Here is a 16,640-nt window from a genome sequence, read left to right as displayed (position 1 = left end):
TCCCCTGCTCATGCTCTGTCTACCTCTATCTCTCCATAATAAATAAACTTTAAAAAAAAAAGAAAATAAATAAGGGGACACTTGGGTGGCTCAGTCAGTTGAGTGTCTGACTGTGGCTCAGCTCATGATCTCACGGTTCATGAGTTCGAGCCCTGCATCGGGCTCTGTGCTGACAGCTCAGATTCTGTCTCCATCTCTCTCTGCCCCTTCCCTGCTCGCACTCTGCCTCTCTCTCAAAAATAAACACTTAAATTTTTTTTTCATTAAAAAAAAAGAAAAGAAATAGGGTGATGGGGAGAATGTTTTAAATACATAGGGCAGGCCTTTGTGGGATGATCTGAATAATGAGAAAGAACTAATCGTGAAGATACTAGGGCAAAGTGTGATACGGGCAAGGGGTGGCACATGCAATGGCCCTGGGGTGGGAACGATCTTCTATGTTGAAGAGGCACAAGCAAGGCCCCGGGGTGCGAACATGGTGCGTGGAAAAGCACAGACAAAGCCAGAGAGACTGAGGCATGAAGAACAGTGGTTCTCAGCCGTGGCAACACAACAGAACCAAGCACGGGATGTATAACATAATACCTACCATTCTCCAGGACCCTCTGCAGAACTTCCGACGTGTCTGGCACAACAGGGGCCCCACTATCAGTCCAGTTGCCTAGGCCAGTCTCGTGGGTCACCAAGGACGGAGCCACAGCTGCACAACAACGTAGCTACAGCCCAGTGTAAGAGGAGACGCTCTTCCAGATGCCAGACTCAGAAACACATGAGGGGGACGGACACGGTCAGCGCAATGCTGCTCGCTTCCGCCAACAAGCCCGCTCCATACAGCCGTCCCTCTCCTCTCTCCCTTCTTCTGAGTGGCTACTTTCAGGAGGTCTGTGCCGGGATGGGAGACGTTCTGGTCTGACCGCAATTTTCTTCACGACCCGGAGTTTTTGTGCTTGTCCGATGTTCGCTTCCCAGTCATCCCTCCCTCCCTTCCCGCCTCCCTCCCTCCCTCCCTCCCTCCCTTCCTTATTCCTCTCCTCCCTTCTCCCCCTTCCCTCCTCCTCCCTCCCCTCCCCTCCCCTTCCCTAATACAGGGTCCGTCTATGCTCAGCTTTAACAGGTTGCCTCCTGGACGTGTGACTGACCTGTGCGACTCTGTGTGCCCACCTGCCGTCCGCGTGCCCACTTCCCGTCCTCCCTGCGAGACGTGCACACTTTGCACCACGCAGGACACACCCGGGTTTCTGAGTCTGCAGCTCCAGTGGCCTCTCTCGCTATTCTTTCAGACATACCCCTGTTCGATTCCCACTCTTCGGGGCAACTTTGCACTAATTTTGTGTTTGGGTTTTAGCTGTCTCCTGCTTTTGCCTCAACTAGAGTGTGCATGGGTTTCTCTCTCCTTGCTGCTTCTGAATGCTTTCGGGAGGGCACTGTGTAACTATTAACCTCACACGGTCATCTTCAAGATGGAAATCGGCCACCGACGTGTTTATCACGGGGCTACGAGGGTCCTCAGCTACGCATGACAACTGTCGGCGGCCACCATGGTGTTCCCTTCCGCGGATCTGACTCCTGAAAGAAGTCTGGTCTCTCACAAAACCCTAGATAACCGGACAAAAGGAAAATAGCGGACTTCGGGTTCAGTAAAAGCTTAAACGGAGCCCAGACTTGAGGACAGTTTGTGGCCTTGGTTCGAGCCAGACTTTCAGGATTCCCGATTCCTCTGTAGATCGTATCCCACTCTCCGTCCCTGGCAACGTGAGTGCTCTCTTTTGGAACGCGATTCTGTTCAGTTCACCTTTATGCCTTGGAGTATAACTGAAAGCTTCGTCATTTTTGACAGTTCACTTCAACTCAATAGCATGAAGTAATTGCTTTAGCTCCCAAAGTGAGATTTTTTTTTTTCTTTTCCTTTTTTCTTTTCTTTCTTTTGTTCTTTCTTTCTCTTTCTTCTTTTTTCTTTCCCTTTGTTTCTTTTCTTTTTCCTTTTTTCCTTCTTTCCTTCCTTCCTTCCTTCCTTCCTTCCTTCCTTCCTTCCTTCCTTCTGTATATTTGCAAGAAGCAGTTAAGCTTTTTTTCACCTCTAGGCTACACTATGTGGACATTAAGTCCACTACCGGTTTATCGATACGGCTGGTAAAACCCTCTGCTCAGGTTCACACGGCTGTGTATCGCCAAGCGGCTGTGAGCTTGTCCCCACCGTGTGTGCAGAATCCTCCTTCTCTCCCTGGGCCACACTCAGTCCCTTTCTACCAAACTGTCACTGTAAACTTATCCCATTTGAATCCTTATTCTTTAGGCCAATGGTGAGCATCATCTGTTCTGATATATTTTTGGTTTTAATAACTGAAACACAGAGGTGATACTCTGAATAATACTTAGGCTTTGTGCAACGGAAACATCATTATTTAACAACATTAACACTTGAAGAAGCATTTGCAAAAATGTCCTTCCAACATAACAGATATGCGATACATTTCTGAGAAAAAATGTATATATATTAAATTCTTTGTAATGTTTATTTTTGAGGGGGGGGGCATGAGCAGGGAAGGGGTAGAGAGAGAGAGGGAGACACAGAATCTGAAGCAGGCTCCAGGCTCTGAGCTGTCAGCACACAACCCGACTCGGGGCTCGAACTCCTGAACCGGAAGATCAAGACCTGAGCCGAAGTCTCTTAACTGACTGAGCCACCCAGGTGCCCCTGAGAAAATATATTTAGATTTACCAACAAACGTCTAGAACGCAGCCAATTATCTGGACACAAATGGTAGTGTACCTTATGAGGAAGATCATCCCAGGCCTTTTTCTTCCCACAGTATAAACGACTGTTTTTTTTAAATGGACTCACATTGAAAGAAATAGTTTTAGGAATGTTTTCAGGAAAGAAAAGTCAAATAAGCTTTGCATTTAAAAAGATTTCACACAAACCTGATGTCCTTCAGTAGGTGAATGGATAAGCAAACTGTGGTGCAAACAGGCAATGAAATATTATTCAGCCATGAAAGGAAATGAGCTCTCACACCCTGAGAAGATGTACGGGAACTTAAATGCATGCTACTAGGTACAAAGAGCTAGTCTGACGAGGCTACCTACTGTATGATTCCTAGCATATGACGTCCTGCAAAAGGCAAAACTACGAAGACAGTAAGAGGATGAGTGGTGGGGCACCTGGGTGGTTCAGTTGGTTAAGCGTCCGCCTCTTGGTCTTGGCTCAGGTCCTGATCTCACAGTTAGCGAGTTCGAGCCCCCTGCTGGGCTCTGCACTGTCAGCTTGGGATTCCTTCTCTCCTTCTCACTCTGCCGCTCCCCTCTCTCTCTCTGTCCTTCTCCCTCCCTCTCTCTCTCTTACACACACACACACACACACACACACACACTAAATAAAGTTAAAAAAAAAAAAAGATCACTGGTCACCAGAAAACTGTGGGGAGAAAGGGCTAAATACACAGAACACAGGGAACTTCTAGGGCAGTGAAACTATTCTCTATGGTGCCATAATGATGGATGCTTGTCATTATACACTTGTCCAAACCTATGGAATATACAACACCAAGAGTGAACTCTAACTGCAAACTCTGAGCTTTGGGTGATAATAGTTGCCACCGGTAGGCTCATCAACTGTAACAAATGTAGGATGAGATGTTGATATTGGGGAGACTGGGGGGGCAGGAGGAATATGGGAAATCGTTGTACCTTCTTCTAAATTTTGCTGTGGACCTACAACTATCCTCTCTCCCCAAAGTCTTTAAAATTGTTTACCTTTCATCCCATATTGTTTTGCTCCTTTTTTAAATACAACAATTGTACGTCAAAATTTTGTTCAAGAAATACCGGTCATTTACTTGTGGAACTGAGTATGTCACATAATTACTGATTTGAGGATGATGTGATGTATCCCTTTCATTGTTCAAAAACTGTCTTAAATCATTTTTTTGCCCCAATTTTTTTAATGGAGTAAGTTGATTAAAATGTTCAAATACAAACTAGATCAAGATAGGCACACGATAAGATTGCTTTACACAGCTCAAAGCTAGGCTGATAATAATTTATTTTCTGTCTTTAATAAACCAGTCATACGTGCAACCAGTCTCTCTCTAAAGTCTTTTATGTAAACCTCAAATACATGTCTAATCTTGCACTAATGCATAAATAGGGGAAAGCACCATGGAGGGGAGGGTCACAGAAGTGTAATGGCCTAAAGAAGGTGAAGGAAAAGCAAGAGGGGAGGACCCGGGGAAGCAGCTCTGAAGAGGAAAGGACAGATGCAGGCATGGTTAGGGTTACGGTTGGGGAGAACAGGAAGTTGAGGCAGGGCATCGTCCCAGCTGAGAGGAGGGAGGTCAGCAGCGAAGGGTGGTGAGGACCACGGAGGAGGTCTGGGATGACTCCCGACGGGATGGAGAGGGAACAAGTCAAGCACAAGCGAAGGACAGCAGCGTGATGCTAAAGGGTCCTTCCAGCTGCGGCTGCAGGCTGTGAATGGTCAGCACTGGCCACTGAACGTTTATGGGATTTTAAAGACATTTGGGAGAGAAGAACAGGAAAATCGCCACACAGGACTAACCTATGGCAGGACTTTTCTCAGGGGATGGAGCAGATACACGTGGACAGGTGGAAGCGGATGGTGCTGGCCCGGCCAAGGCAGCTCTGGAACCAACATGGGCCCGGCTACGCGGGAAGGGAAACGGCAACGAGGGGGAGGACGAGGAGGCCGGGGGACAGCAGTCCAAGAGAGTGACAGGGGCAGGGCCTCGGCCTCTTCATGACAGTTGCTACGTGCGAAGGACGTTCGGGGCAGGTTTCCGTGCTCCAACTTGAGAGGCTGGAAAACATTAAGCCTAACTCCACAACAATTTGCTGAGCAATCCAAGATGGTAGCAGGTTCCAAGCTGCCAAGCGTCATGGAAGCAGGGGTCACTGGACCCAAATGCAGGAAACTGGGAGGCCGTGCAGAGCGAGGCTTTAATGGAACTTAGCACCCAGCTGGATGGGCAAGTGAAAGGTTTTAACGTGGCTGTGTGGGAGCGTAAGTGGAACGAAAAGCAAGGTTAACCAGCAGAGCAGGAATGGTTTGAAGTGAATAATGAGGCATCCCATTTTGGACAAAGATGCGGGACGAGCGGATTGCTGGACGGAGACACACAGTCTGCGGTCTGAGATTAGGGCAGGCGAGCCAGAGGAGCTCTGAGGCGCTACAACACAAGCCATTGCTAATGGAAGTCTGGCCTTTCAATCTTCCCCCTCCCTTTTCTGAGTGCAGCAGAATAACTTTTAGATATCTGTTTGTTTGACTGGGGCAGGAGTTGACAGCCACACTTTGGATATAATATAGAAATCATGTCGAAAGCATATCCTGCAGAAAATTTCCACCCCCAGACTGAGATATAATTGGCAAATACAAACTGCATATATTAAAAAAATTTTTTTAATGGCTATTTTTTTGAGAGAGAGAGAGCGAGCACGTGAGCAGGGGAGAGGCAGACACACATAGAATCCGAAGCAGGATCCAGGCTCTGAGCTGTGAGCACAGAGCCTGATAGGGGACTTGAACTCATGGACTGGACCGGAGATCAGGACCTTGGGCCAAGTTGGACGCTTAACTGACTGAGCCACCCAAGCGCCTCAAAATTGTCGGTGTACAACGTGATGTGAAATGATCCCCGCCATCAAGCTAATTAACACACCTATCACCTCAAGTACTTACCGGTTCCCACCCTCCCTCCCTCCCCCTCCCCTTCTCTCCTTCCTTCCTGCCTTTCTTCCCTGGTCAGAACACTTAAACGCTATCACCTTAACCAAATTCAACTGTACGGTATAGTATGAGATGTTATAACGGTCATTATCAAAAACGACAGGAGATAACCAGTGTTGGCGAGGACGTGGAGGAACCGGAACTCTTACACACTGTTGAGGAGAACGTAAAATGGCGCAGCCATTATGGAAAACAGGGTGGAGGTTCCTCAAAAGGTTAAAAATAGAACTATCACATGATCCAGCAATGCCACTTGTGGGTATATATCCAAAGGAAGTAAGTCACGATATTGAAGACGTAGCTTCACTTCTGAGTCCACTGCGACCTCGTTCACAACAGCCAAGATATGGAAACAACCTAAGTGTCCATCAACACATGAATGGACAAAGAAAATGTGGTGTATGTATGCACGGCTCATTTTTTAGAGACTATTTTTCAGAGCAGTTTCAGGTTTACAACAGAACTGAGAGGGAGGTACAGACATTTGCCATATACCTCCTGCCTCCACACACGCACAGACTCCTCCGTTTTCAATACCACTCACCGGAATGGTACGTTTTTTACCAAAGCTGAATTATACTGACACCTCATAATCACTGAAAGTCCATATTTTACCCTAGAGTTCACTCTTGGTGTGTATGCTCTACAGGTTTGGACACATATATAATGATATATAACCATCACTATATAATATAACAGTATTTTCTTTTTTGAAATGGGGGAGTAGGGTTCCATTCATTTATTTTCTTTCCAGCTATACTGAGGTATATTTGACACACAACATTTTAAAGGCATAAGGTGTACAGTGTGTTGATTTGATACATTTATGTACTGCAAAATGATTACCACCTTTTGCTGACTTTATTTGAAAACACAATCCACAAATAACCAAAATCTATGAGTTGGAAAAACGTCTTCCAAATGTTTAATGTGTAGCAAATAAAGGATTAACATCACTTGTCAGTAAGTAGTTAATATTTTTAAATCAGGCAACATAGAAAAATCTGGAGCCCTTCCCACTATGAACCAAAGAAGACTTTATGAAACTAAATAGTTTAATGAAACTGTAAAATCTTTTAAATGTCAAAAGAGGCAAACATGATAAAATAATTTTTAGGGTTTTTTTCCTCCTTACTTCCAATTTATATAAATTCTTATCTCTTAAAGGAAAATGACTCTTCTGGCTCGCCTCCATTTGATTACTATATGTAGAAACAAAGTCATAAACCAAATATGCAGATGATCATGGCTTACTGAAAGGTACAATACAATATCCACTTTTAAATATGGATTACATAAATACATTTCTCTAATTTTTTATATTTTGGCCTGTCGCAACAGTTTCATATAGTGATGAAATTCAAGGATGATCCTTTTTGTTTGTTTTTTTTTGTTTTTTAATGTTTATTTTAGACAGAGAGCGAGCGAGAGAGCGCGCGAGCGCGCTAGCGGGGGAGAGGCAGAGAGAGAGGGAGACACAGAATCCGAAGTGGATTCCAGGCTCTGAGCTGTCAGCACAGAGCCCAACACAGGGCTCAAATCCAAGAACTGTGAGATCATGACCTGAGCTGAAGTCGGATGCTTAACCAGCTGAGCCACCCAGGCGCCCAAGGATGATCCTTAATGTTACGTAACACGTACAGCAAATTCACAGTGATGCATATATTAAGGTATCATTTTTTGGGTATCATTATTAAGGTATCATAAGGTATCAAATATCATATCATATCATATCATATCATAAGGTATCATATGTTAAGGTATCATTTATAAATTAGAGGTAGTTTACAACCATGAACTTACAAACGGTTTGAAGTTTCAGCTCCTAACTTTCCTCCTGAGAGGAAAGCAATATGGTTTTTTTTTTTAAATTTTGTGAATTATTTCATTGTCTGAAGCAAGAAGTGAAAAAAGAAGGTGAAGAAAAAATAAACAGGTGCAATTCTTTCTTTCCTAAGCCTTTTAAGTATGACTGTATTAGGATTTTGTAGGAAGTGATCCCTTCAGAAAATCACGTTTACGAATCTCCTGTGAAAAGGAATAAAGGAAACCTCCCTGAAAACGGAGTTGGGAGTCATGGCAGAGGAGACACTCCACGCGGCCTACCCAGTCCAGCAGGAAGAGGCAAGATTTCCTTTCAGTCTGGCGACCGCACGCAGCCCTTGCCTGCGGCCAAAGACAAGCTGTCACCACCTCAGTCACCTGCAGTCGCCACTTGGAGCCTATTTTCCTCCATTGAACATCTGTTCAGAATGACCCCTCCCAACTTCCTTCTTCCCTGTACGAAAGGCTGCTCTTCCAGATCTTTCAACAACAGCTAAATTCTGGAAAGAGCCTGCATGTCCATCAACTGACGAATGGATAAAGAAGGTGTGGTTTATATACACAATGGAATACTGCTTGGCCATGAGAAAGAATGAAATCCTGCCACGTGCAGCCACGTGGATGGAACCGGAAGGTATTAGGCTGAGTGAAATAAGTCAGTCAGAGAGAGACAGATACCATACGTTTTCACTCATGTGGATCTTGAGAAGCTTAACAGAAGACCATGGGGGAGGGAAGGGGGAAAAATAGTTACAAACAGAGAGGGAGGGAGGCCAACCATAAGAGACTCTTAAATACTGAGAACAAACTGAGGGTGGATGGGGGGTGGGGGAGAGGGGAAAGTGGGTGATGGGCATGGAGGAGGGCACCTGTTGGGACGAGCTCTGGGTGTTGTAAGTAAGTGATGAATCATGGGAATCTGCCCCCAAAACCAAGAGCACACTGTATCTCCACTGTATGTTAGCCAACTTGACAATTAATTATACTTAAAAACAAACAAAAGGATGTTTTTGTTCTCTGGACTTGCCTGGGGTTCCCCGTAGTTTGTGCGTCCTAACTCGCGACTTCTCTGCTGTGCCCCAATAAACCAATTTGCTGCTTGACAGCCTTTGTTGTTTAATTTTTAAAGTTGACAATATCAGTCTATGTTGAAAACTATTTCACGACGGAAGTTTTGATTCCTTTGGAATTGATTGTTTTCATTAGTACAGATCAGGGTTTGGTCAATGACGGCCTGTGTGTCAAAGAAGACCGGCCACCTGTTTTTGTTAAGGACAGTCTTCCCAGGCCACAGCCATGCTTACTTGTTTATGTATTTCCAACCCTACCATTGCAGAATTGTGTACTTGTGACAGAAATCTTACGGCCCGCAGAGCCTAAAATATTTATTATCGGGCCCTTTCAGAAAAAGCTTGCCTACCTACTTCTGATACTTCTCATTGTAGATATGCAAGTCATATTTTAGTTGGGTTTTACTATTTTAAAGATAAATTTATTGTCTCATTATCATGGTTAATCCAACAGGTGAATCTGATGATTATATTACATTCTTATGTCCCCTTCACTCTCCCTGCAAAGTAAAAATCTAAAATCAACCAGTACTTACTTGAGTACCTGTCCTGACTACAAATTCATACTTCAGGTCTCAGTTTTACATCACAAGGTAAATAAAATACCCAAACCTCAATTTACTAGTTTCAAGCAACCGAATGCTCAAACCCTAATCGGTAACAAAACTGTCCTGATGTCTGTCCTCACTTTCCAATGAATATTTGGAAGAAATACTAATAAATAAAAACAAAATTTCGTAGTAAAGGTGTAGACAGCTCAAAAATAAACAACAGGTTAGATAACCAACTTAATCCACAGATGAACATAAATGAGAATTACTTTTATTATACATCTAATCATTCAATATCATTTAATATACCATTTAACTTTATTGCCAATTTGAAAATCCCAGAGGTCGGTTAAAATTTGGTTTATTTAAGATTTAATTAGGGGCGCCTGGCTGGCTCCATCAGTTAAGCATCTGACTTTTGATTTGGGTTCAGATCACAATCTCACAACTCATGAGATTGGGCTCCGTGCTGCCAGACCAGAGCCTGCTTGGGATTCTCTCTCTCCCTCTCTCTCTCTCTGCCATTCCTCTGCTTGTTCTCTCTCTCTCAGAATAAATACATTTAAAAAAACACTTTGAAAAAAATAAAATTTAAGTATTTTTTAATGTTTTATTCATTTTTGAGACAGAGAGAGACAGAGCGTGAGCAGGGGAGGGACAGAGAGAGAGCGAGACACAGAATCCAAAGCAGGCTCCAGGCTCCGAGCTGTCGGCACAGAGCCCGACGCGGGGCTCAAACTCACGAACCGTGAGATCACGACCTGAGCCGAAGTCGGATGCTCAGCCGACTGAGCCACCCAGGAGCCCCAAAAATAAAATTTAGATAATGAATGTCATGGAGTCCTTTTGTGAATCTAGCTCAGAATCTAGCTAGTACAGCTTATTTTTCGTAATATCACAATTCTCTTCAGAAATGGTTGCATAGGAAGTATTCCCCCCAAATAATGAAATTTATTACACCTACAGAGTTCTTCCAATATAAGGGACTGAGAAGACATGAGAGAGCACCATTCGTACCACCAAGACACGGGAATTCTTCACAAAATGTAATACTTTACAAATATATAGTAAAACAGGAAAGAATGGAACATTCTCAAGGCTAGAAAAAAGAATGGAGATCAGAGGCAGAGATGCAGGTTATTAGATCCGCTTATGGATCCAGGGCCTAGATATTGAGCCTGAATCCTAATGCTCAACAAAGATGGGAGAGTTGGCCTCTGTCCAGCAGAAGGCCAGAGCTCCCACCATGCAAAGAAAGTACAAGAGGGGATCCCTCCCTCTCTAAGGCTTGTGATAGAAAGATGAACCACTGGGTAGAAAGCAAAGTCATAAGCTTGCACCAACTACGAGCCTGTACCATTTATAGGTGTGAATGTGTCCAAATTTACAAAAGATATGTGCTGCTATCACCCCAAGCCATGGAATTGACATAAGAGCTGCTCTGAGACCCATAAAACCTCTGCATCCCAGCAGATACATGAGAAGAAACACCACTAGGGAGACTTTCACACCTGCTGCAGTTGAGATTCCTACCTAAGAATAACTCTCAGTGTAGATGAGCTCACACAAAATAATTACAAGTCACTGGAGCAATTAAACCATCATGATGTGGAAGGAGGGCATCAGCAGCCTGAGCAGAGACGGAAGACGGAAACGAGAAGGGCCAAAATGCACCTGGTGAGGATTCAAGAAGGAGGTGGAAAAAAAAAAAAATACAAGAGAGAAGCATTTTTCAAAGAGATAGTGATGCCCGCCTTTCCAGACTCGTAGAAAGGTTCTCAGCTGGAAGAGTCACGTGCAACCCTAAGCACCGTGTGGTATTTCTCAAAGAAACGTACACCGCAGGACAGCCGCCTGGGCGTGAGACGGGTCAAAGGAAGGGACTGGAATATCGTTCTTTTGTTATTCCAGTTGGGTCATTCTCACCAAAGTTTGGATTATGGAAAGGAAAGGGGAAAAGAGGCCGGAACGCAAAACTTAGGCCGCAAAATAGGATGATCTGTGAAGGGTGACACAACTGTTGCTTCAGATAAGTATGACTAACATGAAAAGCTTTCATAAAAAAGGTGAGAACAGCGGGCTGGACGCCATCGCACCGTGCTCGACACGTCTCTCAAGACTTGCTAACGGAACGCCGTGTCAATGAGATACTATTTTATGTACTGTACAGGCCTTCTGTTATTTCCCAATTTATTGAAAAAAATCAGAGAAAACTATTTAATTAGAAAATGAAGGCACTGAAGTCCCCTCCAAGACTTCTGCAGGGTTTCTAAGGAAGAACCCAAGGCTGTCAGGGCACCGCGGTTACGGGTGCTCACTCTTTACGCTAGCGAACGTTCACCTTAAAGATGAGTCTTCTTCCTTGATTCAAAGTGTTACTAGCAATAGTTTGGTCGACCAGACATTTGAGCTAGCTTGCATTCACAAGAAGAACGCCAGACTGACCAGAGGAACGTTTTCTTTCCTCTTGCCTCTGTGCTAGGGCCGGGGCAGTGGGAGTGGGGAGGGAGTGTGGGGCGAGCAGGGTGTAAGGTCTGTGTTATTCCTCAACCCTGCTGAGCAATCACCCAGGCAAACCACAGCCTCTCTGGGCCTGGTTTCTGTCTGTGTTAAGTGGGGCCCTCCTCACAGGGTGCTTGTGAAGACGGATGAATGTAATGAATGCCCGCCGTGCCAGGCCTAAAGGAGGAGCTCACTCAAGGTGAGGAACACAGCACTTTTGTTGTTTTTTTTTTTAATTAAAAAAAATTTTTTTAATGTTTATTTATTTTTGAGACAGAGCGTGTGAGGGAGGGGCAGAGAGAGAGAGAGAGAGGGAGACACAGAATCGGAAGCAGGCTCCAGGCTCCGAGCTGTCAGCACAGAGCCCAACGCAGGGCTCGAACTCACGGACCGCGAGATCATGGCCTGAGCCAAAGTCGGACGCTCAATCGACCCAGCCACCCGGGCGTCCCAGTGCTTTTCTTTTTAGAGCAAGTGCTAGAAATCAGAGGGACAGCAGCAAGCTCTACGTGTTAGAGGCAAAGTCTTTGGAGAATGATTTACTGGGTATTTACTTGAAATCATTTCAGAGCATAGGCGATTATAAACAAACAGAGTCAAGAATCTTAAGGGAGAAGGATACCAAGGTTACGGAAGACGAACCATGGCTTCCAAGAGTAGCCATGGGGCAGGAAGGCGTGGACTGGCTGGGGTCTGGAGCATCTGGGAACCAAGCCTTTGAAAGGCAAAACAACCTCGGTTATAATCCAACCCACAGAATTTCATGTAAATAATCTGGTGACTCCTAAAGACATTTTTATAAAAACAACTTTTATACAGCCTTAGCCTTTTTTTTCAGTGTTTGTTTATTTCAAGACACAGAGTGTGAACAGGGGAGGGGCAGAGAGAGACTCCCAAGCAGGCCCTGTGCTGTCAGCTCAGAGCCTGACACAGGGCTCGATCTCACCAACCCTGAGACAGTGACAATCATCTCACATTGATGCCGAAATCCAGAGTCAGAGGCTGAACCTCCTGAGCCACCCAGGCGCCTCAGCCTTAGTCTTTTTATACCTGGTTGCTACTGAGGTCCCTGTCTTCAATGCAATATGACTGTAGTTAAGATTTCCTAGTTTTTCAACTTCCCCTTTTATCATTCAGGTCATTTACTGTATGTTATTTTTGAAAAAGGAGTTTAGCAACAAAGAGTAAAGTCTACTAAGACAAAATATTCCAGGCACATTTCTATAAATTAATACCAGGTTCCTGTTACTTATCCAATTAAGTGTTCATTGTTTTATGATTAACGTATTCATGTAATTACACTTCATTATAACGGACTGACTCAAGGGTTTGCAGGTGCCGCAACCAAGCCCACCTACATGCTGAGAACTTAATCTGAGTGATCTCAAGCCAGGGATCCAGAACTGCCTACAAGAACAGTTAACCTTTTGAAACCCAGTCCAAAGAGCAGATCTCTAACTATTGCCAGGTTTTCAAAGGAATCCATGACCTTAAAATAGTTAGGAAGCATTAATTTACTGACTATATCCTTCCTTTTCCTGAGGTCTCCTATTCCAGCACCAAGTATCTCCCTCATGTGTAACAAAATGATATACTAAAAACTCAGGCCGTTATGGGTAGCTATTTTGTTTCCGAATTTAGAAGGTGTCAGGATGGGAAAGTTACAGGCAAATATAACTTCAAAGGAGGAATACTTCACACAGATAACCCTGTATTTGTACCACTCACGCCATATAACTAGTTGTGTTGACTTCACATAAATTTAACTACCAAAGATACAATGAAATGGGCACTTTTTGAAAAATCACAAAGCAACATCACCTAAGCCGTTAGGAAATTAGAAGGGTTATTATATTACAATAAGCATGTCCCTATAAATCACTTTCTAACAGTGCAATTCTAGAGAAAGAAGTAAAATTAACATTAACTTTTTGCTTAACTGTACGTCCATAGATAGTTGCCTATTTTGCCCAAAGGGCATTAGAAGCTCTTTTAGGACACAATCGAAAGAACTAAACATCTAAATGAGGGCCTAATAACTTTTAAAAAGTCATACCCAAGATAATACAATGATGCTGATTGAAATATAATAGTGTACATATATATTTAATATAATCTATCTAAAATATGCTCTAGACACAATTAAAATGATTCTTTAAAAATGAAATGAGCCGTATGATCCTCATTCTCTCTGAAAGAGGTATTAGAATAGTTTAATAAAGCAAATACATTATTTGTTAAACATCAACGTTTCCTGATTTCTTTCATAGGCTGCTATGTATATCTAATGATTTTCACTTGCTAAATGGATTTTCATCACTGTATTTTTTCCGATATTTATCTTATAGATGTAATTGTTTTACAGGCCAGGTTTTCTACACTTTTAAGCCCACACTGTACATGAATGATTTAGGTGTAATATCTACTAAAAATTGTGTTCAATGTCTGGTTCAGTAATAACATACATTAAACATTAAAAAAGCATAGGACTGAAGCAAAATGAAATACTTGAAAACACGGTAACTCAATAAATTTAAAAGTCTACTCTGCATATTTTTACACACGCGGAACAGATGTCACTTTGGAGACACCTCTTTTCTAGAGAGGAAGTTCTGCTACCAGAGACACTGAACCTTTTAGTGAAACATTCCATCACCAAAACCAGGAGGTCAGCGCCTGGAAATTTTTGAAAAATATTGTGATATCTATTGTATTTTTTAGGGGGGGGTTAATAGCCTGCTCGTATTCAAGAAAGAAAAGCACAGGAAGAGCCATAGGAAAATATTTGCTTTAAAAGAAAACTAAACACGATTCCATTGCTTTACAAACACAGATCTACCTGTGTTAAAGCCCACCCAGCGGCATTAACACACAGAGCGCCGTCGCTAACAATCCACCTGCACAACATTCGGCATCGCCCGATGAGTTGTTTCACACACAAAAAACTGCGTGTGATTGTGTCAGTATGTATAAACACCAGACCACCCAGTAACGACTTAAAAATTATCAACTCGCTAACTCTGGTTTAACCAAACGAGAACATGCAAATACATAAATGCCAACCCTGGGAACTTAACGAGGGATAATGGGTAGAAGGGGGTTGGATCGTCGAGTTATAATCCCACCGAAGAGCGGGTGAGCCACCTGTGATTTTAAGCATCTCTGCGTCTCCGCGAAAACGCCCCAACTAACCCTGGGCAACTTTGTACTCCGTGCATTTACTCTGCTTACTCAGTGTCCGTGGAGGGGCTAGTCGCCCATCCAGGGCAATGTTTTTTGGCAAAACCAACCTGCAGGAAACAAATCATTCTTATCTCCATTCCGTCTCATCCCCGCACCCCCCCCCCCCCCGCCCACGCCGGCCTCCCTCTCTCCCCCCTACTCTCCCCCTCCCCCACCCCGGCCCCGACAAAGTTACTTAAGTGCTGGCAGAGCGCACGCACATCAGTTAGCAAAGTTTTCTCCCGCAAAGAAAGGCCACCTGTCCCGCTACGTTTCCCACCTGCGCCAGAGCCCTCACCGCCCGGCGGCGTGGGGCACGGCGGGTGCCGAGGGAGAGGGGCGGGGCGGGAAGGTAGCTCCGGGGTCTTGGGCAAGGGCTGCGGAGGAACCGGGCGGCCCCAAGCTCGGAGGAGTTCGTTCGGGGGCTGCCAGAGGAGGGAGGAAGGACATCCGGGCAACGCGGGGCGGAGTGGTGGTCCGTGACCGTTGTACCCGCGGTCCTCCTGGCGGTCCGGGCGAGCAAACGGCCACCGCACTTGCCTTCATTCCCGACGGGCTGAGACCCCCGGCTTCTCCCCGGGCCGCGCGGGCCTGGGCTCCGTCCTCCGTCCTCGGCGACCGCAGCGACAGCTCTGCTCCTGGGCGGGGGCACCGCTCCCCCCGAGCCGCGGGGGCCCCCATCCCCGCCCGGGCTCCCGGCGCCACCGGCCGGGCGCGAGGGGAGGCGGGGGCCGTTCCCCTCGGGGGGTGAGACTCGGCCCGGCCCCCCGCACCGCCCCGGGGCGGCCCCGCGCGCGCGCGCTCGCCGGACCCAGCAGGGGGCGCCGCCGGCGGGACGCCCCCCCCCCCAGGCTCCCCCTCCGCCGCGCCCCCTGCCGGCCCCAGCGCCGCGCGCCCCGCACGACCGCGCCCCCCGCGTGCCGCCCGTCCCACCGCCGCGAGCCCCGACAGCACCCCGGCGCCCCCTCCCGCCCTCCGCTCGCCCCCCCCCCACGGTCGCGCACGCGCGCGTGTCGCTGAGCGGGGCGCTCGCAGACCCCCCCGCTCCCAGCCGGCTCCTCCAGGCTGCCCGCGGGGGGCGCCCTCCTGCTCCCCTCCGGCCCTCGGGCGCCCGCCTCGGGCATCCCGGGCCTGGGGCTCGCGCAACCACCCCTCTTCCCACCTGGGCTCCGGGGCCCCCGCTGCAACAGCCGGCGCATTTCCTAATTTAGGGCGTCCCCGCCGGGGGCATGGTCCCTTGCAGGAGGCTCGAGAGCCTTGCCGACCACCACTGGGGCTCCGGAAGCGGCGCCCTCTCCTCGTCGACACTCCTGCAAAGCAAGGGCCGGCCCCCGCCGCGAGGAGGCACCCCGCGGGACGGGCGGAAGCCTGGTGCCGGCAGAAATGCCGCCGCGCACCACCAGCTCCCTGCGTAGGGCTCCTTCGCAGCGAGCGCTGATCATGACTTTAGGAAGCCGCTTTTACTCTGGTTTTCCCAGGCCTGGAGAGGCGCGCCCCACTGTGTTTCCATGGCCTCCAGGTATCCTGTGAGTGCTGATGTACCTCAATCGTGGATTTTCTGGTTGCGTCCACACAGTTGCGCCCCTTTGTCTACACGGGAGGGTGAACTTGGTTTTAGCATTTTTGTGTCTGGAGAATGGTTTGGGTATCTGAAGACGTTTGGTGAATGTGCTCGGGAGGTAAATTCTCTCCTTCCTGCAGGGATCATTTTGATGTGTTTTCTGA

At 46.4% G+C, this 16,640-nt stretch overlaps 1 protein-coding gene across 3 annotated transcripts in view; it reads right to left on the bottom strand.

The window, feature by feature from the left end:
• Window positions 1–16,216, bottom strand: part of SGCG (sarcoglycan gamma) — a 132,305-nt gene extending 116,089 nt beyond the window's left edge. Inside the window, exon 1 of one of the 3 annotated variants that reach the window (XM_053207394.1) lies at window positions 16,078–16,216. Coding sequence is in view for 2 of the 3 variants with exons in the window: in XM_027064536.2 (XP_026920337.1) it covers window positions 15,408–15,596 (189 nt within the window). In the remaining variant the exon portion in view is untranslated. Of the gene's footprint in view, window positions 1–15,407; window positions 15,654–16,077 lie in introns of those variants that run through there. The other 2 variants (XM_027064536.2, XM_027064535.2) reach the window with 2 other exon arrangements.
• Window positions 16,217–16,640: the final 424 nt, after the last annotated feature.

The sequence above is a fragment of the Acinonyx jubatus genome, chromosome A1 (genome assembly GCF_027475565.1).
Source record: "Acinonyx jubatus isolate Ajub_Pintada_27869175 chromosome A1, VMU_Ajub_asm_v1.0, whole genome shotgun sequence".
Lineage (NCBI taxonomy): Eukaryota > Metazoa > Chordata > Mammalia > Carnivora > Felidae > Acinonyx > Acinonyx jubatus.
This window is presented reverse-complemented; position numbering and strand designations above follow the sequence as displayed.